Here is a 20,245-nt window from a genome sequence, read left to right as displayed (position 1 = left end):
GTTTGCTCCTTTCTTCTTCTTTATGGAATTGATATGTGGTATTGCTACATGTTGGTATATGATCCTTACACACTTACTAGTGTAAATGATGAGTCCATTATTACTTTCAATTGTTTTATATAATAATCATTGCTGAACTCTGTGACCCGGCCTGTTATTGTGTATCATTCCTCAGTCAGCCTGAGCCAAGCTGTACCTCAGACAGGGTTCACTGTAACTATAAGCACTACTAACACAGATTGTTTTCTTTTGTTATCTTTTATTAAATGAACAGTATTGGCACCTAAACAACCCTGAAAGTTACCTGAGCTTCAGAAATTGTGAAATTCACAAGTGGGAAATAACTGAATTTTAAGTTTTAAATGAAGAACAGTAATAGGATAACTGCAAAATAATTGTTTTGTATTAATAATAAACAAATAAATAACTAATAGAACACACCAAGTGTGGACAAATCTGTTATATAGCCCACTGGATAAGTGTAAGCTTCAATATGCTTGCCCAGTCACATGTGTTGATTTCCCATTACTGACTAGGCTAAAATAATGCAATAACATATGCTGACTTATTAATTACAGAGTTATGTGCTTTAATACAGACACAAACAAGTATATAAAATATACTCCTGCGTGGCGTATATCTTTGCCATAGTCATTATCCTTTTCTAAAGCAGTGTTTGAAGTAGCACAGCTGGTATTATGACACATAAAAGATACTGTAGATATTGTATTGTACATATAAGATATTGTAACCTCGCTGCCATGAGCAAGTCTTAATATGCATACTCTGGGGCATCTCTAATGTTAGGAGTTTAATGTTACTGTCACTCTGTTACAGTAAGTCTTACTTGTTAGCATAGTACTGTGCTGTTTGTTTATTTTTACTATGTGAATTATACTGGAACTTTATCTAGTTTTTGTTATGTCTAGCAATTGTACGACGTGTAATGGGATTTGTAATTATCAAGACTGCATTTGTTCTATAAGCCTATAAAAGAGCAAGTGCATTGTTTTAACAGTGGTTCCTGATCAATCCTCTGGCTCACCGATGCCTCAATATTATTTAAGGTGACTGTATGCTGTGCTTGGAGTCACATGACCACTTTGCGCTGCACTTTATTTTCTCTTGGATTCATCAGCGTTTCAATATGCCTGTGTGTTCCTGATTCTGAAAAGATTATGTGTCAAAAGGTCATATGTCAAATAATATGAACAGTAAAACCGGCTGTGAGTAGTGCAGCAGGCGGTGGGATCAGAACAAGTTGCACATACTACAGTAAAAAAGTACATGCTTGTTTTGTAAAAGCCAATAAGAAGCAGGGTTTTTTTTTTTCTTTCTCTGTTTGTTACACTAGAGAAGAAAAAAAAAACAGTGACTGTTAGCCTGCTGAGCCTATTGTCCACAACTACAAATAAAACAATAAAAACATGTTCTTGTCTACTGATTTGTCCACCCCTGCACACTATGTTGTACTATTACAATACAATACAAGATGGCTCTGCATTTATTTTTGTAAAATGCTCAGAAACTCATTGTATGAAATACATCCTGAGATGTTCTTATCAAAGAAAGATGTAAGATGAAAGACGTCTTCCTCTGAGAGATTGATGTTGTACTGTCTCAAAACCTGTTGAGATGACAAACATGTAAATTAGTGCAGCTTATTAAAAAGGATTAAGGTAAGATAAATGCATGTTGTATTATAAGCTACTCAAATATCCATACATCACTTCTCTTTGCATTTCTAATGTACTAGCCAGTCTTTTGCTCATGCCTTCAAAATAAAAATATGCAAAAATGCATTTGCTGCTTGCCAGAGCAAGGCACTTTGTAAGAAAAAAAGTACTATCACTTCTATTACATAATATGCAGTATCATATACTATACAGGGTAATGTTGGATGATAGTAAGGACTGTATGAGTTAAAGGTAGGGTAGTATTAACTACTTTTCTGAAATCCTGAAGAGAAATCTTTCCTGTGCGTTCCTTGTCACAGGAGATAAACGCCTGCTTCATGGTCCTCCAGTAAAGCTGGACAGAAGGACACAGCCTGAGCAAGGTATCTATGCACTGCTTACTCAGTGGCCCTGAACTCATCTGTAGAATATAGATGAGACATATTATATTTTAAAATGCTGTAGATCTGTCATATACACCTTTCCATCCTGATTATACAGTATCTATACTGTAAATACAGTACAGTGCTAAAAATCTCAGAATGTGAACAGCTCATTAGCAAGTAATAAGTAACAAAGCCTTACTGTTGATGGCACGTGCAGCTTGCGTCTGCGGGTGAAAGTGTTGGCTTGAGGTTTAAGCATAAGCACAAAGTGCTGCAGGAATTCTGGGTAGGAAAGACTCTCCTTGCTTCTGATATTATACTTCTCAGACAACTGCTCAAACTGAGAATGTGTTAGGCTAATATGGAACTCCTCCAGTATGCCTGTGGACATTTACACAGCAGTGAATAATTATAATTCTGTAGCCAGTGTAACCAGACTCTGTGCACTGAAACTCCAATTGCATAGGTATCCTGAGGTGCTACTTCCCATCAAAAGGAAAGAAAATTCAGGGTTTCATTATAAAACGATCTCAAAGTTCCCAAATGGAACATCACTAAATCTATTATTAAAAAAAAAGAGAGAAGAACACACAACAGTACTTCTGTACAGGGAGTTGTCAATCAGAAGTCAGTGACTGGGTAAATAGGACATTAGTCAGAGAAAAAACCAAGAGGACAAGGCCATGCTGTACATGATGCTACCAACACCATACGTCATTGTTGGGTTTCTGCCAAAGGTAGCATGCTGTGATTTCTGAATATAAGGTGAGGGCTGGATGGCTAAACAGACTCAATATTTAATAATCTAATAGCCACAGGAACAAATGAGATGAATTGTTCATAATGACTGAGAGTTTAGTCAGTATTACTTTACCATCACCACCCACATGGTATCAAAGCATGGTCTCAAAGTTAAAAACTGACTAATGAAATTTTTTTTTGCTTGTTTCTTTGTTTATTTGCTTCTTTCTTGATTTTTTCCCCTGCAATATGGTCATTTGCCAAATCCCAACCCCTAAGTAGATCTCTCCTATCACATTACAGTTACCAATCAGGGAGGCTAGCACGGCTAGCAGCAAGCCACCACATATTTGTGAACTTTTGAAATGATAACAGTGATGTTATTGCAGTACATTTTATCTTATTATTATCCATATTATTGTTTTAGCCATACCTAAGAAAGTCTCTACATCAATCTCCCCATTGCTTCCTGTGTCAGCCTCCCTGCATCTTCTCTGGACCTCTTGCCAGCATGACCGGATCTGGGCGCGCAGCCTCCTCTCCAAGGCTTCAGAGTTCGACAATGTAGACCGTCCACAGACTGCAGAGGAAGGCCTGAGCTGCTCGGGGGCTAATGACTGGACAAGAAAAGGGTTCCGTTCAATTTTACCATGTTAATGTCATGTTGCTGTACAAAACAAAGGATTTGAGCCATGCACATGTAAGCACCTAAAGGAAAAAAAGAGAGTTTTTTTTCCCTAAACAGTGATCAGGATTATCAGGCAGGTGTGTACAAAGAGATATATAATAACACCTTGCTTCTCCCATGGCTGCAGGGTGCTGTTTTTGGGCACTGCGGTAGAGCAACTGGTGATCTCTCTGATGGACTAGGAGAAGGTGATCCTCTAGTACTTCCTTGATCTATAGGTTCTCTACTGAACTTCTTCAGGAACTCACGGTAATCCAGATTTCCAAAGATATTGATTGGCAACATTTTCCACAAAGCTTCAAACTGAAAGTTCACATTTACAGCTTATTGTTTAATGGAATGAAGAGCTATTTGTTTAGTAATATTTTACATTTTAAATTTAGATATTGTCATTAAGACTCACCTGTTCATCAGTAAGTCTCATGAAGTGGTGGTCACAGATGGTCCTGAAGTCCTCTTTTGAAATGGTATTTACGCCAGCATAATCTAAATCCACCATTTCCTTGGTGATGGTGTAAATTCGAGCAGAAACAACCTCCTGGATCCGTCCTAGTACATCACTGATTGGCAGAAGGCATGTCTGGTTAGGGAGGTGTACCTTGTTGATTTTCTCCAGCCACTCCTCAGATGTCTGTAATGAAATAAATAAACACACCTGGATGTTGTGGAAGATATGTCTAATAAATTCATTGTTTTATCTTCAGTAAGTGCTTTATCCTGGTCAGGGTGGCAGTGGATCTGGATCCTATCCTAGGAACACTGGGTGCAATTTAGTGTAGCCAATCCACCTACTGGCGTGTTTTGTGATGTGGGTGGAAACTGGAGAACTTAGAGGAAACCCATGCAGACATGTGGAGAACATACGTAAGAGTTAACCCGAGCTCACTGCACCACTATGCCACTCTCGCTCTATTAAATCTATCTATCAAATGCAATTGTGTCATTAAATTATTCATGTTTTTTTTAACCTCTTGGTTGTGAAGATTGAAGATGTGGAGAAACTGCTTCCAGTCCACCTTGCTTTCCTCTTCTTTGATTGACAGCTTAGCTAGCAGGTGTCTATACTGCACATCGGAGAGCTTGATGCAAAAATGGTCCAGCACTCGCCGAAACTCTGCCTGAGCTATCTTGCCATTTCTAGTCTTATCAAATGCTGTGAATGCCTGGAATTATGAAAGCACCAGAAAAGTGATTATTCAAATGCTGTTTGTTTTGTCACTAACCATCGAATTGCTACACTGATTGATCAAAAAAATAGCTGCCCAGTGCTGTACAACACCATTCAGTCCAAGATTAGTTAAAGCAGTAGACCCTACCTTGGACAGAGTATCCAAAGAGTTTGTGACGAGTTCTCTGACCTTCTGTAAGGCTCTGTCAGGGCTGAGATTTTCTACACTATCTCCTGAAGACATCATGTATGGACTGACTGGAGAAGCCATAACAGACCTTCTACTGACTCTTGGCCCAAGAATACGGTCCAGAAAATCATGGTATGACAGCTTACAGACATCAAGTCCAAGGCTGCAGGAAAAGAGAGGAGAAAATAATGATAAAGACTGTGTGATCTCATTCTACTATAAAATATCTTTAGAACATCTGGGGCTGATACACAACTATATACCACTTGATATATCAGTGTGTTTTTATGGAACATTGCAATACTTGATGATTAGACCCAATAATTGGTGATCCTCTATCTGGAATCCATGTGTCTGTAACAGAGCCAACAGATCCATTGCTGTCACATGACCATCTCCCCTCTTATCCAATTCCTCCAGACTCTGGTGCACATCCTCAAAGCTAAGTTTTAAACACTCCCTATAAAGAGGCACAATTAATTTTATAGACTCTGTTAAATGGCAGTAAATTATGCTCAAAAACACTAAAACTGGTGAAATTTATGGTTAAGCATGACTAAAGTATTCCTAGACAGGTTACTCACTTTAGACTGTGCAGTTCTGTCTCAGTTAGAAAGTTCTGTGAAGCTGTTCTGCAGATGGTCTTTCCCACTGGAGACTCTGGAGACTCATGTGGTGTGATATTCACCTTGTTCAGGAACTCTGTATGAGTGACGTATCCTTTCCCTTCATCATCATACCTAAGCATAATGTACCTGACATCAGCTTATCTATCCCGAAGCTATATTTATATCACAGTGCTGTTGAATTTTCAATTCTGATAAGTCAGAAAGTGTTAATTAATTTTCTGTAACGATAGCTCTGAAAATGCCAGCTGAAGGGCAAATTAAAGGGCACTTGTCATAATGTTATTGTTTCCATACTAGTGGCTAACTCACTGGGAAATAGTATGAAAATGTGAATAATAATAACAAAATGTATAAAAATGTGTATAATTACTGATATGGTTTTCTATGAGATGTTTATTTAGCATTTTGGAAAGACTGTCCAGTGTCAGTGAAATTTCATGAGGATGGCAGGTTTGGTGGATTCTCAATAACACGATAAGCTGAATTTTTTTTTTGTCTTATTCACTTCAAGAAAAAAAGGAACGGTAATGAGGATGTCTTTATAGCTCCCATCATGTAAACTGATAAACTTTTGTGGACCTTCCACAACATAATGTATCTATAAATGGATAAAAAGTACATTAAATGTAACTAAAAAATACAATGTGTCATTCATTAATAAATATATTGCTGTGGTACACGAAGTCTAAACACTCAGGGGTTGTTTGAAAAGAATCAACTTCCAACACCACACCATCGTTAATTATTTTCCTACAACAGCACATCCCATCATATATGTATCCCTTACATATTATTAAACCTAGTTAATAGAGAAAGTATACCTCGCCCATATTTTCTCAAATTCTCTAGGAGTAATGGGCAAGTAGTACTTGTAAAGTATATGCCTCAAATCATTTCTGGTGATCCTGCTTTCACTATCTTCACCATACTGGGTAAAAGCCTGTAAAGACACAAAAATTTGTGAAACCATTCATTTTAAAACGCCAGATACAGTAAGGAGGAATAAAAGCAAAGGCTCAAAAAACATGGTTTAAAGTGGAAATCATTTGAATTATTATATAGTAATTGGTGTTTAGTATTGTAGAGGGTACGTTCATTCATACAGGGATTTTATCGCTGCAAGTCACCAGTCCCTGTACTCTGAGGTCCCCAGTAGGCGTTCCTATTACTGCTTTCCATAGTAACCTTTATCAGTGGGTAGCGCATCTAGCATTCTACTTTTGACAACAAATCAGTTTTCTTGCCACTAAAATGATATATTCTGGAGAGAAAGCGTTTGTATATAAAATTCACTGGTGTATATATGCATCATATCCTAACCGAGATGAAGGAGAGGCAGTGTGTGCTCATTGCCACTGCGGCAATCTATCTGTTGCGAAAGCGCAAGCGCCGGACTGTCTCGGTCCACGAAACAATTGAGACTCGCAGGGAGTATGGCGGATCACAGATCACAAGCAGTCTATTATCTTCACTCTCACTGGTAGTTGCTGCACCAAGTCAATCAAAATTGCATAAAGTTAAAATATTCTCAACTTTCTCACGTAACTAGATGGAAGTTGCCAGCTCTCATTGAAAATGAATGGTCTCTGGTCACTTTGTCGCAGCATGTATGAACATACCTTAAATAAATCTCCTATTATTTTTGACACCTTTCAGCTACAATTTTCAGTCACACAGCAACATCTATAACTTTCACAGAACTATAAATAGTGAGTAGGAAAAGCTTTTGAACGCATTATTCACCTTTGAGAGCTCTGACCCCCTTGTTTGTGCAGTGGCCACCAGATAGGCATGAACCTGTTCACAAGCTCGATCAAGTAACTGATCAGCTCTGGACACAAAGACACATGAAAGAAAGATATGAATGACCTTGCACTGCATAATAATGCAATTATTTCACAATGTGTTTGAAGTTTGAAGCACTCACGTCATACTAGTGATGAGATTAACTCCGGTCTTCCTGTCGGACCGAATTTTGCTGTAGAACTCAGCGTAGTTAATAGTAGAGCCAGACTTAAAGCCCAGCAGCTCAAGCAGTCTGTGGTACTCTTTCTCTTTAGTCACAAATCTTAGGCTGTTAAACAGCACTCTAAAGTCATTGTAGTTCACCAGTCCATCTCTGTTTCTGTCCATCAGTCGGAACGCTGTTAAAACATCCTAAGAGAAAATTATATGACAGTTATTTCACTTTTTCAAGTGATTTATTTTGTATATATTGAGAACAGGGGTGGGAATTGTGTTAAATAGGTCATATCTGATTTAGAGGCAGATTAAATGTAGACAACCAGTCAAATAAACTGATTAAATAAGTCATAGGAAGTGTTTTACCCTGTGACATTCTTTGATGCGTGCCTCAAGCTGATTTAAACAATCCTCTGCAGACATAAAGCTGTTGACCTTAATATTATTTGAGATTGTGTGATGCTTTTCATTGTTTTCTTTTGCTATTGCACCTTTGTGGAAAAAGGCAAAAGAAGTTTTTGCACTTCTTGGTCAAAAAGTACAAATCTGTTTTTACTATAGCTTGAGTTCTAACTCATACCTTCATATTTGTCTATAAAGTCTGAAAAGGAGATCGGTCCATTGAAGAAACCAAGAGTTTGGATGAGAGCCTGAAATTGTGGCGCTTGCAGGGAAATTCTACACTCATCCAGAATCTAAGAGAAGCATCAGCAATACAGAAATTGAACAATACAGAGATCAATGTGTTCTTTCCTACACACAATTATCACAAGGGTTTTAGATAAAAGATTTAAAGTTAATGCTTTTACAAATGCACAGTTTGTGATAATTATCATACCTTCTGGAAATCTCTCAGATCAAGTACAGATGCAGAGCTTCTGCTGGTGTCCATCAGACACTGCTGAAGTGTGAGCCCACGCATCTGCAACCTGTCTCTGAGTTTCTTCAGAACAACGTTCACCACAGCTTGCTTTTTAACACTCTCCACATTAACTTGATAAGCACTCTCATTTCTGTACTCAACATAGATGAATGGGAGTATAAATTCTACATGGCAAATGCTCCAACAAGCACTGTAAGACAGACTAAAATTCACATATTTATTTTTCCTTTCCTTATGTCTTGAAACCAACCTCTCAATCAAGCTAAGACCCTTGTTTACACTCTTTGTCATGTCGTTCCTCATGGACATACCAAGGCTCGTCAATAACAACTTGTAGTTCACTGCTCCAGACTCCATAAATGGTTCACAGAGCCTAGAGAATGAAAGCAAAGAGAAATGTGGCTATGGTAAGAGAATCAGTCCATGCTTATGTAGTATTGGCAACAGTGTAACATAACTTTCTCACTTGTTAAAGTGGCTGTCAGACAGTGGTAGTCCATACTGCTGGAGGAGCTTTCTCAAGTCTTCAGGAGGAATAGTGCAGCACTGAATCGGGTCAGTCTCGCTTAGAGATGACATCAGTGAAGCATAATGCTCAGATAGCTGCTCCTTCAGAACCCCTTCTACCTACAAATGACATATAATGGTTTAGGCATTATCTTGAAAATAATAAAGACTAGCGGTTGACCACTAGTGGGTTTTACCAATACTGATAACTACAGGTGCATCTAAAAAAATTTTAATATCCTGGAAAAGTTCATTTTTTCCTGTAGTTTAATTCAAAAAGTGGAACTTTTATATTCTAGATTCATTACACATAAAGTGAAATATTTCAAGCTTATTTTTTTATCTCGATTATTACGATTTACAGCTCATGTAAATCAAAAATCCAGTATCTCAAAATCTTAGAATAAAGAATGTTTAATACAGAAATGTTGACCATATGAAAATTATGTTAATTCATGTATATTTTCAGTACATTTCTTTTATCGGGGCAGGGGTGAAGTGCATGTGTTGAATTTGTATATTCATTGGCACTAGATTTATTAAAAAAGAAATCCAATGATGTTGTCTAATTATGTTTTCTTGTAAACCCAACATAAATATTTTCCATGTATACAATATTTTATGGTCCTCAAACAAGTTCGTAGATGATTTATAAAGTGCACTTACTACAGTCCAGGCTGCTGTGGCTGAAGGAGATTCAGCAGTAGGCTGGGTCTGAACCTCTGGCTTCTCTGTAGACTCGCTGATCTGTTCCTGAACCTGTTATAGACACAGACTGATGCTACAGCAGTGCTCACACTCACACACAACACTTACACAACACACAACTCTACTGTTACAATAACTATAACAAACTATTGCATGTTCATCATAATCTATGACTGACAGACATGAAATTCAAACTTTAAAGAGAGCAAGTCGGTCAACTGTTCATTTTGCATTTCTGTTTACTCAAATTAATTGTTTAAATTGAGTCATAGATTGGGTCAGACTGAACATGTTATGATACCACTACCGCTGGCTTTTCCTTCTGAAAAAAGTCCAGGACGTGCTGATAGCTGATGGATCCTGAGTGTGGCACATGGAGGAGATCTGTCAGTCCTCTGAACTGCTCATCTGTCAGAGTGAAGGTCAGACTCTCCAGTAGCCTCCGCAGGTCACCCCGACTGACCAGCCCAGTTCTGTTCTGGAAAAAACACACACACACACACACACACACACACACACACACACACACACACACACAGTTTAACCCCATTTAAACTAAACTAAATTAAACAAAAATAAAATAAAATGAAAGAAATAAAACAACAACAACAACAACAACAACAAACACCCGCTGGAGAGATTATGTGATTATACATGGTGGCTTGGTGCTTAGCACGTTTGCCTTGCACCTCCATGGTTTGAAGCCTGTTTCCCCTGTGTGTGCGAAGTTTGCATGTTCTCCCCGTGCATCGGGGGTTTCCTCCGGTTACGCCGGTCTCCTCACCCAGTACAAAGACATGCACTGTAGGCTGATTGTCATTTTCAAATTGTCCATAGTGTGTGAATGGGTGTGTGAATGTGTGTGCGATTTTTCCCTGCAATGGGTTGGCGCCTGTCCCCTGCCTTGAGCCCTGAGTTGCCTGGGACAGGCTCCAGGCTCCCCTGCAACCCTGTGTAGGATAAGCAGTTTGGAAAATGGATGGAATGGAGAGATTATATCTCACAACTGGTTTGGGAACATCTAGGGATCCCCCAGGAGGAGCTGAAATCAGTGGCCAGGGATAGAGAAATCAGGAAAAGCAGAAAGAAAATGAACAAACAAACAAACAAATCTGCTTAATGCTTAATTAACATAAAAATGAATTCAATGTCCGTGTAGTTTAACAACTGTGAAGGAGCTTGATGGAGCTTTATTATGTAGTCTTGTGTGTTGCACAGTAGAGGTTTAAAAGATTATGCTACCTTTAAAAACCCTTAACAAACCTCATCAAAGACCAGAAAGGCTCTCTTTAGATGAGGAAACACCTCAAGTATCTGTTCTCGTAACTTTGGCAAGACTTCTTCAATACTAGACAGCTTACAGGCAGCAGGACCTGCATCTTTCCTAATGAAGACAGAAAAAAAAAATTATGATAATATGATAATATGATCTTAGCTTGATTATTGAAATAATTTATTTTAGCTTCCATGTTACTCAACATGGTTTGCTGTTATCTGAGTGTGAGTTTCTAAAGCAGAAATGTTATGACTTTGACTCACACAGCAGGTAACATCTGCTCCTCTTCCCTGAATAGAGCTATGAACTTTCTCCACTGTACAGGCTCTGCAGGGTTCACTCCAAATCTATGTTCAGTCAAAATGGCATGCATTTCAAGCAAGATACAATGCACTAATGTATTGATATTACACAACTACACAAAATAATCAATCTCATACCTGTTTAAGAGGCCCAAAAATGAGCTGTGATTGATTGGAAAAAGGAAACTGCTCAGAACTGACTTCAGGTCATCATAAGAGACAATACCGCTGTCTGCAACATCTAAGGCTTGAAGTGCTTTCTCCACAACAGGATAATTTACACTCATCTGTAGCACAAAATACACAGAGTTTATTCTGAGTTGAAGATATTTTGATATGAAGAAATTTGACTGTAATTTGAATGAACGTTAATGTATTAGGTTCTCACTTTCTTCAGAAACATGGTGTGGATTTCATCTAAACTAATCTGGGTCTCCCAAGCTGATGTCCTGCTCCTGGGTCTTGCTTTAGTCTGGTTAGCTGCATCCCAGTTCAAAGCTTAAATAGGTTTTTCAATAGTAATCAAAAAAGAATTCTCATACCATAACAAAACGTGCAAGATTATTTAACATATTTAAGAGTGCAAAGAGGAAAAAATGTAGTGTGAAATGATATTGAATGTAATCTGCATAAAAAAGGATCATCAACAGTATCTTAAGAAGTCTTGACACGAGTCATTATATTAAACATTACCCAGTTTTTCTGAGTCTGGAGCAATTTTCCGGTAGTTCTCACAATCAACACCAAGCTTCTCGAGAAACTCTTTGTAGGATATCGTCTGTGAGTTATTCGGGCTGTAATGTGACCATAGCCTGCAATCATCAACATTAAACTCCAGTGAATTCTGAATTCTGATTGGTCAGAAAGTGTGGATTAATTTTTTAATAACAGCAGCTCTAACAGTAGTTCCAATTGCAAGGTAAGTCACAGATTTATATTAATGTACTTATTCTAATACAGCAGTGTTTCTATAGCAACAGCCAATTTACAAGGTATAGTGGATGTGCCACAAAATCAAATAATAAACAGATGAAAAAATTGTGCTGCTATTATTAAGTACAGTTGTTGATATGGTGAATCTTTGTGTAAGAAGATGTTTGAATTTAATAAGAAAGTGAGGGAATGATAGCTGCTATAAAGTAAGCGATAACAGAAAATAACCTGTTTGAACAACATTAAATGTACAGTGGGGTCTGAGAAAAGTCTTGAACCACACTAAAAATCTGGGATTTTATTTATTTTTTCATTTCAAATTGGAAATAAACAGAAGGTTGTCAAATTTTGAGTAAATGTTCAATATTATTATTTGTAGGTCCCTATTCAAATGTAAGTGAATTTGTGATATTGACCATGTTAACTCCTTTGTACAAAAGGTCAGATTTTCCTCATTGCTTCTGTTGAAGCATGGGTTCAGATGATGGATTTGATCTAATAATGGATCACAAGGTTTTGCGCAAACTTGTGGAGTCCATGCCAGCTCTAGTGTTCACTGTCACTAAAGCAAAAAGGGGACAAATATTAAGAAACTTGGAAATTCATGTAAATATTCCAAAGATTGTATTTTTTTTCTAAAATTGTTGTTAAATTAGAAAGGAATGTAAGATAGAAGCATTTTCACTAGTGCTCTATAACTATAACTATAAACAAATAAAAAGTATGGCATATTGTTCACCAAAAAATAGAAAATGGTTAGAATCTAGCAAATTGCTGTGGTTAAGAGGAATTCAACACTGTTACAGGACATTTCACACCATTCAGCTCTACACATTACACACTATTATACTGATTTAAATTTATAACCTGCGAAACTCCAGATGGCTCAGAGGAAAGCAGTAACTCTCCAGAACTCTCCGCAGTTCATGCTGCTGTATTTGTCCATCCCGGTTATAATCAAACAAGCGAAAAGCCCTCGTTATGTTTTTCAAATTGCCTCCAATCTTTTAAAAGCAACATTAGAAAAACAATTAAATTATGTGCGTTTAAAATATCCAGTGTTATAAACTGCACAACAAATATAAGGAGGCAAAATTTTACAACCAATTTTCACACCTTATCCTTCAAGCGGCACTGTAGCTCTCCAAGAGGCCAACTTCGCTGACTTCCACTTCCAGAGGGAATTCTGTTGCATGACATGCTCCTGTTTAACAAAAGAGGTTCCTGAACATGTATATACAATCATGTTAAAAAATAAATACACCCCATGGAAATTTGCTATTTTTCCAACATATTTGAACAAGCAAATATTTGTTCATCTTTGAAACAGTGAATATTAATAAAGTTGATATACTTGAACAAAACTACAAGGAAAATTAGCTTTTTCAATCATTTATTCAACAGAAATATAAATAGATGTGATATTTCTCTGTGGAAAGTAAGTACACCATCGGCCTCAGAAACTAGTATTTCCCCCTTTAACAGAAATAACTTCTTGTAGGCATTTCGCATAATTGTCCACCAACTTGCTGGAATTCTTGACCATTCAAATCCCCCCACAACATTTCAATGGGATTCAAATCTGAGCTTTGACTAGGCCATTCCATAACCCTCCATTTAATCTTTTTGAGCCATTCCTTGGTGGATTTGCTAGTGTGCTTAGGATCAATATCCTGTTGAAATGTCCACTTTCAGTTCAACTTCAACTTTCGGACAGATGGCCTCACATTATCCTTAAGCACTCTTTGATATGATGCAGAATTCATAGTTGAATCAAGGAATGCAAGCTGTCCAGTCCCTGAGGCAGTGAAGCAACCCCAAACCATAACATTTCCACCACCATGCTTCACAGTTGGTATGAGGTGCTTCTCCTGAAAAGCTGTCTTTGGTCTGTGCCAAACATGTCTGCTGTTACTGTGGCCAAACACCTCTATCTTTGATTCGTCTGTCCAGAGCACATTATTCCAAAAGGCCTGGTCTTTGCCTATATGCACATTGGCAAACTGTTATCTTGCAAAAGCTTTTTCCTGGCACACCTCCCATACAGGTGAAATTTGCGCAATCGTTTTCTGATTGTAGAAGCATGCACTTTGACACCAACTAAGCAAGACTTTCCAGCAGATCCTGAGATTAAATTTTGGGGTTCTTGGAGACTTCTTTTTGCATCAGACAGTCTGCTCTTGGGCTGAAGTTGCTGGGATGACCAGTCCTGGACAAATTGGCAGTCGTTTGAAATCTGCACCATCTATAGATGATTTTCTTTACAGTGGTATGATGTATTTCAAATAATCTGGAGATATTTTTAAATCCCTTGCCAGACTTATTGGCATCCACAACCTTTTTTTGGAAGGCCTTATAGAACTCTTGGCATGATGACACCATACACCTCAATAGCAAAGGGAACACCAAACACTAGATATGAGAGTTTTAAATAACACCTGCACTCCCTAAGCAGGTTCTGATCACTGGTACTCGATCTTGAACACCTGATTCTAATTTTATGGATATGAAGATGTGATAAATGTAGGGGTTTACTAACTTTTTCCATGTGACTGATCTGTTTTTTTTGTTCATTTAAATTGTGAAAATTACTACAAAATGTCAGTTTTCTGTGTCGTCTGATAGTGTGTATCAACTTTATTGATAGGATATGTTTCACAGAGAATCAAAGGTTTGCTTGTGAAAATACGTTAAAAAAAAAACCCCAACAATTTCCATGGGGTGTACTTATTTTTTCACATAACTATATAAATATGCTGAAAAGCCTCCTGTAATTACACGATACCTAATTGATGCTGTTGAGACTTTGCAGTATAGTTGTAGAAATTCCTTATAGGGTACAGTTCCATTCCCTCTCTTTGGGACCTAAAACAAAATATAATGTTAGTGAGTGCTTTCACACTTTTTATTTTTAACAAAGTACAGAACATATTTTGTGCTGTTATGAAAAAAAAAAAACCTGTTTATGTAATGCATACACTGTAACCATACCAATACTCGTACAAGACTAATTAACTATCTTATATAGATTAGTTTATTATTATCAGTAATAAAGATTAATATAACTCTGGTGATGAAGTAGGGTTTTTTTTGCCTTCAGTGTAGCTTTGGAGGCAGAAAATCAAGAGAATTTGAGGTGCTTGTGTGACATGACTGTATACAATGACATTTAAAGTGGGACATCACATCAAAGGTACCAGTGAAAGTCCAAAATGTACACTATATGGTCAAAAGTATGTGGACATATGAGTATTGATCATCCCATTCCAAAATTATGGGGATTAATATTGTGTTGGTCCCCCTTTGCTGCTATAATAGTCTCCACTCTTCTGGGAAGGCTTTTCACTAGAGTTTGGAGCGTGGATGTGCAGATTTGTGCTCATTCAGCTATAAGAGAGCAAGAGGTCAGGCACTGATGTTGGGTGAGGAGACCTGGGGTGCTGCTGTCATTCTACTTCATCCCAAAGGTATTAAGTAGGGTTGTGGTCAGGGCTCTGTGCAGCCCAACTGAGTTCTTACACTACAACCTTGGCAAACCATGTCTTCATGGAGCCTGCTTTGTGCACAGGGGCACTGTCATGCTGGAACAGGTTTGGGACTCTTAGTTCCAGTGAAGGGAAATTGTAATGCTACAGCATACAAAGATATTTTTAGTTGTATGCTTAACACTTTGTGTACAATTTCAGGAAGGCCCACATATAGGTGTAATGGTCAGGGGTCCACATACTTTTGGACATACTGTATAGTGTAGATACATTGTTATTTATAGTCACACTGCAATTTTGTAAAGTTAGTAATTAAAACATTTTAAATAAGTTGTTTTAAGTATATCATTAATCTCAGTTTTTTTGTCCATATTTGTTTTTTTGTTTTTTTTGCCTCCAGAGCTGCAACCTGATTGCAAAAATATCTAACTTTTAGAAGTGCTCTGCTGTGACAAAAAAGGTGGGGTGGAAGCATTACTTTTTAAAAGATTCCATATACAATATGCATTAAGGAAAGACACCAAGTTAGAAAGTGAAAATTAGGATAGTAAAAAAAAAATTAAATTAATGATTTTTCACATTCTAATTTTGAACAATACATGAACATATCCATTATCTGATAAACATTTTAATGTGTACTGTATATAACAGTGAGTATTTCTAAAAGTAAACAAAGTAAAGAATTTTCTCACCTTTGCAAAAAGGCCATCAAACTGAGACTGAGTGAGTGGCACAAGAAAGCCCTCTATTACTCGGCGAAACTCCCCTTTAGTGACAGTGGCACTGCCCTCCTGGTCAAAGGCATGGAAAGCTGCCTTCAAGTCATCTTTTCTGTCCTTCACTTTCTGCAAGAGCATGTTCTCAATGTCCACTAAAGACAGACTCTCATCAGCCACTGACTGCACAGAGGAGGCTAGACAGAAGGAATATATAAAAGCTCAATTCTTCAATATTTATTTTCTGTTTGGCACAAAGTTATTTGCCTTAGTCAGAACTGTACTACACTGCTTTCAAACATGGAGACTGTGATGGACCTTTAAAACATCTCTCTTACTGAATCTCTGGTCAGAATTGAAAAAGAAAAAGGTCCCAGTATATAAAGCTCACTAATCTGCTCATGGATTATTACCAGAGTTACACTTGAGGCTATTCCTCTTCTGAGCATCTCTGCTGGATGTATGAGAAGTGCTCCTGCTTCGGGGGATGATGGTGATTCCCCGTGACATGGGCCTCAGGTCCTCCAGACTCTGGCTAGAGGGCATGGCTGAGGTCATCACTGCTTAGAGTCCCAGCTCCTGAGAGTTACATTAGAAATATTTTAATGTATCTGAATTTTGAGTCTGTTTATCAAGAATGTATCAATATAAATGTTAATTGTAACATCTAGTGTTTTCATCATTGATAGCTGTAGAGCCGAACATTAAAGACTAACCAATAACAATATTGGACTAGCATATACAATTACAAAACACTCTCTCACACTCTCTTCATACAAACAATGATGCTCTTGCAGGACAGACCAGGCATTTGTCAAGCTGTTTAGATATACTTTATATTTTTCTCGCTCAAACTTTTTAGATATGATAGATATATATTTTCTTCCAGACCACTCAACTGAGTTAAGGCCAGGTGACTGAGCCTTTCTCCTACACAGCATTTCTCCCTTCTTCTCCAAAGATGTATTGCTACTTTGTGTGTGTACATTGACATAAAAATATTACAAAATGAAAAATGTACATGATATTTTGAATGTTGAATGTACAGTATAAAACCACATATCGTGAGAGACATTCTAATATATTAAATTGCTTGCTTTTTAGACTAAAATGGTTTGAGAGCTCATTTATATAAATATTGCATAAGCCAATATCAATATTAAAGCTGAAAGCAGTGATGAACGGGCCGTCACATCCGTGTGCACGTTGGGGCTGCTCTGGCAGGGGAATGCTATTCCACTTTTTTAAGCATTTTTAGCAATTACAAATTGTTAGGAGTGTATCTTGATGTAAAACATGTAATTTCCTGTTGGCAGCAGGTGGCACTATGACTATAACTGAATATTGCCATGTAGATGTCTTCACACCAGAATTAGTATGAAACTTATGAAGTTTGGTGCAGATTGAACATTGTATGTCTAAGTTAGTGTAAAACATGACAGTTCGTGTTGCCAGCAGGTGGTGCTATGACTATAACTGAATATTGGCATGTAGACGTCTTCAGGCAGGGACTTTTATCAAACCTGTGAAGTTTGGAGCAGATTGGACATTGCATGTTTGACTTATAACAACTTCCTGTTTCATAGTGAAACATTGAAATTTGTGAGAGTTCCACGCCCACGCCGTACAGCGAAAACGCAAAAGCTTCATAATTTAGCATCATCCAGGCCTTTAGATTAGACTGACTGAATATGATGTCGATCCGATGAAATCTCTAGGAGGAGTCCGTTAAAGTACGAGGCCTGGAAATGGCAACATCTGAGCAAAAATTTTAGAGAAAAGTCAAAATGGCTGACTTCCTGTTGAGTTTAGGGCATGAGTTTTTTTTTTGAGTTTTTTTATGTATTGGCAAATTACACATATTTGCCACATTTCTTATACGTAGGTGAAATGTAGTGACAGTCGCACATCATTGAAATTTTGTAGGTGGAGCTATCGATCCATTGTTGCACAATCCCATTCTCAAACCTGTATCAGATGTAAATGTTCTCCACTCTTGAGATGGAGATGTTGCATGAGTTTTCGAGCATGCTTAGGCCTCAAAAATGTGATTCGTTTCTCATCAAAATTTGTAAGGCCGCCAGAGACATGCCCTTCAACGAAAGCTTAAAAGCTTTGCAATTTAGCATCGCCAAGGCGTTTAGATTACACTGACCGAATATGATGTTAATTGGATGAAAGGTGAAAGGTGAGGCGCACATTGCTGAAATTTTGTAGGTGGCGCTATCGAGCCATTTTGACACACTCATTTTGAACCCCTATCAGATGTAAATTTTCACCGGTTCTGACGCGTCTGCAAAGTTTCGTGAGTTTTCAGCTATATTTAGGCCCTCTAAAATGCGATTCATTTCGGAAAAGATTCTTCTTCCCCTTCTTCTTCCTCCTCTTCTTCTTCTTATTAATAATAATAAACGGAGCAGATCCAATAGGGCTTCGCACCAGCAGTGCTCGGGCCCTAAATATTAAATGTTTTCTTTCAGTTAAGGCAAATGTTAACAACAAACTTTTCTGTAAACACTTTACTCTTGAGTGTGTCTTCACTGTGAAATACATATTTAGATTCTTAACATCTTAACAACACTTGTTTTTTAAATTTATTATTATGCAAAAATGTAAGTTCATGAAACCTACAGAGTCTCATATGCAAAAACAAATGTACTTTTTTGACAATACAATAAGTTATAATAACAGACAATAAGTTACACTACAAAAAAAAAATACTTGTAAAATGACAGTATACCAGTATAATCTCACAGAAACAGATCTCATCTTTCTGATCTTGTGTTTTTGTTAAGTAAACAGTTAGAGCTCTTCACGAACAGTACAATGTCTCTAAAGTACAGGGAATATACGTTTTCTGTTGAAAATAATTCTTTAACCAGAGTGTATTTGGAAGTGTCATCCTTAAAAAGAACTCACTCAACTCACAACTTTGTTAAATCCCGCTTCTCACGTCCTGTTTTGTGTCAGTAGACAAACTGTAGAGCTGTAGCTCAGGGTGTCAGTTAACATAGCTACGCTGTTACTTACACAAACCAAGGACGCGCAGTGCTGCCATGGAGGCGTGCTGTCTATCAGAGCTTTGATCCCGCCCACTGTTGTCTCAGGAGAGATTTTTTTTCAAAACATTTATTTATTTATTTATTTATTTACAAACGCGTATGTCAGTAGTTTTTGTCGAACTTTTACCTCTTGAAAATGTTGTAGAAAATTTTAGAGTCTGATGTTTTTTTTTTTATTATTATTATTAATGAAAGGCAAAGCTGTTTTAAGAACACATCCTAAAATGCACTAAAAAGTGGGCAAAGTGGAGTGTACTCTGAATGTTTTTATGGGATAGAGATGTATGGTACAGTTATAGTAGACTACATGCATACTGGATACTAATACTTATGTTCAGTAGTATGTGAACAGTTTATGGAATTATAAACGTACAAATGATAGTTTAGCGCCCTGCGATGGATTGGCACCCTGTCCAGGGTGTACCCCGGCTTGTGCCCGATGCACCCTGGGATAGGCTCCAGGTTCCCCGTGACCGTGAAAAGGATAAGCGGTATAGAAGATGGATGGATGGATGGATGGAAATGATCGTTTATTGACATTTTAAATGAGTTTGTGTACATAAGTAGTATACACTAGGTGGCAGCAGTGCGGCTGTTATATCGCCTCACTGAGCAGTCTAGTGCTGTCTGAAACTATGCTATAAGGCTTATAATGCTTATGCTATAATGCTTATGCTATAAGGCTTATGCTATAAGGCTGGTCTGTTTCACATCATTTAACTAGATGAATGATTATTGTCTTATGGCCTGTACATTTAAACAATGTTTATGAAATGAATCTGTACTGAGGGAGGGGGGTTTGTGGAATTTATTCTTACAATTAAAGGGGTCCCTGGATAGAAAAAGCGCTTTTCAGTCCTCAAGATACTAACAATATTTGTTATTTATTTTTATTTTTATTACATATCTTGTCATCGTTTAATTTCTAGAAAT

The 20,245-nt window shown here is 37.5% G+C and overlaps 1 protein-coding gene across 2 annotated transcripts; it reads right to left on the bottom strand.

Moving 5' to 3' along the window:
- Nucleotides 1–42: 42 nt before the first annotated feature.
- Nucleotides 43–19,318, bottom strand: efcab6 (EF-hand calcium binding domain 6). Of its 2 annotated transcripts, none has more exons than XM_017475063.3 (31): nt 19,170–19,318; nt 16,664–16,829; nt 16,227–16,447; nt 14,835–14,914; nt 13,166–13,253; nt 12,917–13,053; nt 11,810–11,928; nt 11,505–11,614; nt 11,255–11,403; nt 11,078–11,161; nt 10,802–10,922; nt 9,840–10,016; nt 9,497–9,589; nt 8,790–8,950; nt 8,574–8,696; nt 8,279–8,453; nt 8,021–8,135; nt 7,807–7,931; nt 7,406–7,635; nt 7,222–7,309; nt 6,300–6,418; nt 5,434–5,589; nt 5,154–5,309; nt 4,808–5,012; nt 4,460–4,654; nt 3,895–4,122; nt 3,597–3,794; nt 3,237–3,420; nt 2,262–2,443; nt 1,948–2,097; nt 43–1,627 (listed from the first exon to the last, which is right to left on the bottom strand). In XM_017475063.3, the coding sequence occupies exons 2-31, from the start codon at nt 16,806–16,808 to the stop codon at nt 1,505–1,507; spliced, it is 4,437 nt and encodes a 1,478-aa protein (XP_017330552.1). In that variant the 5' UTR covers nt 16,809–16,829; nt 19,170–19,318; the 3' UTR covers nt 43–1,504. The 2 variants fall into 2 exon arrangements, with proteins under 2 accessions (XP_017330552.1, XP_017330553.1); XM_017475064.3 differs by having other exon boundaries at nt 44–1,627; nt 9,846–10,016; nt 19,179–19,318.
- Nucleotides 19,319–20,245: the final 927 nt, after the last annotated feature.

The sequence above is a fragment of the Ictalurus punctatus genome, chromosome 8, assembly GCF_001660625.3.
Source record: "Ictalurus punctatus breed USDA103 chromosome 8, Coco_2.0, whole genome shotgun sequence".
NCBI lineage: Eukaryota > Metazoa > Chordata > Actinopteri > Siluriformes > Ictaluridae > Ictalurus > Ictalurus punctatus.
The sequence above is the reverse complement of the archived record's forward strand: the minus strand, read 5'-3'. Positions and strand labels throughout refer to the sequence as shown.

What these genes read in the sequence shown, in the direction of transcription:
- efcab6 (XM_017475063.3), bottom strand. Translation starts at nt 16,808, where the DNA reads ATGACCTCAGCCATGCCCTCTAGCCAGAGTCTGGAGGACCTGAGGCCC. An exon ending in TTTGAGAAAATATGGGCGAG is followed by an intron (nt 5,590 to 6,299) that starts GTATACTTTCTC and finishes CATTATGCTTAG; the next exon opens with GTATGATGATGAAGGGAAAG. An exon ending in CTCTTCAGGATTTCAGAAAA is followed by an intron (nt 1,628 to 1,947) that starts GTAGTTAATACT and finishes TCATCTCAACAG; the next exon opens with GTTTTGAGACAGTACAACAT.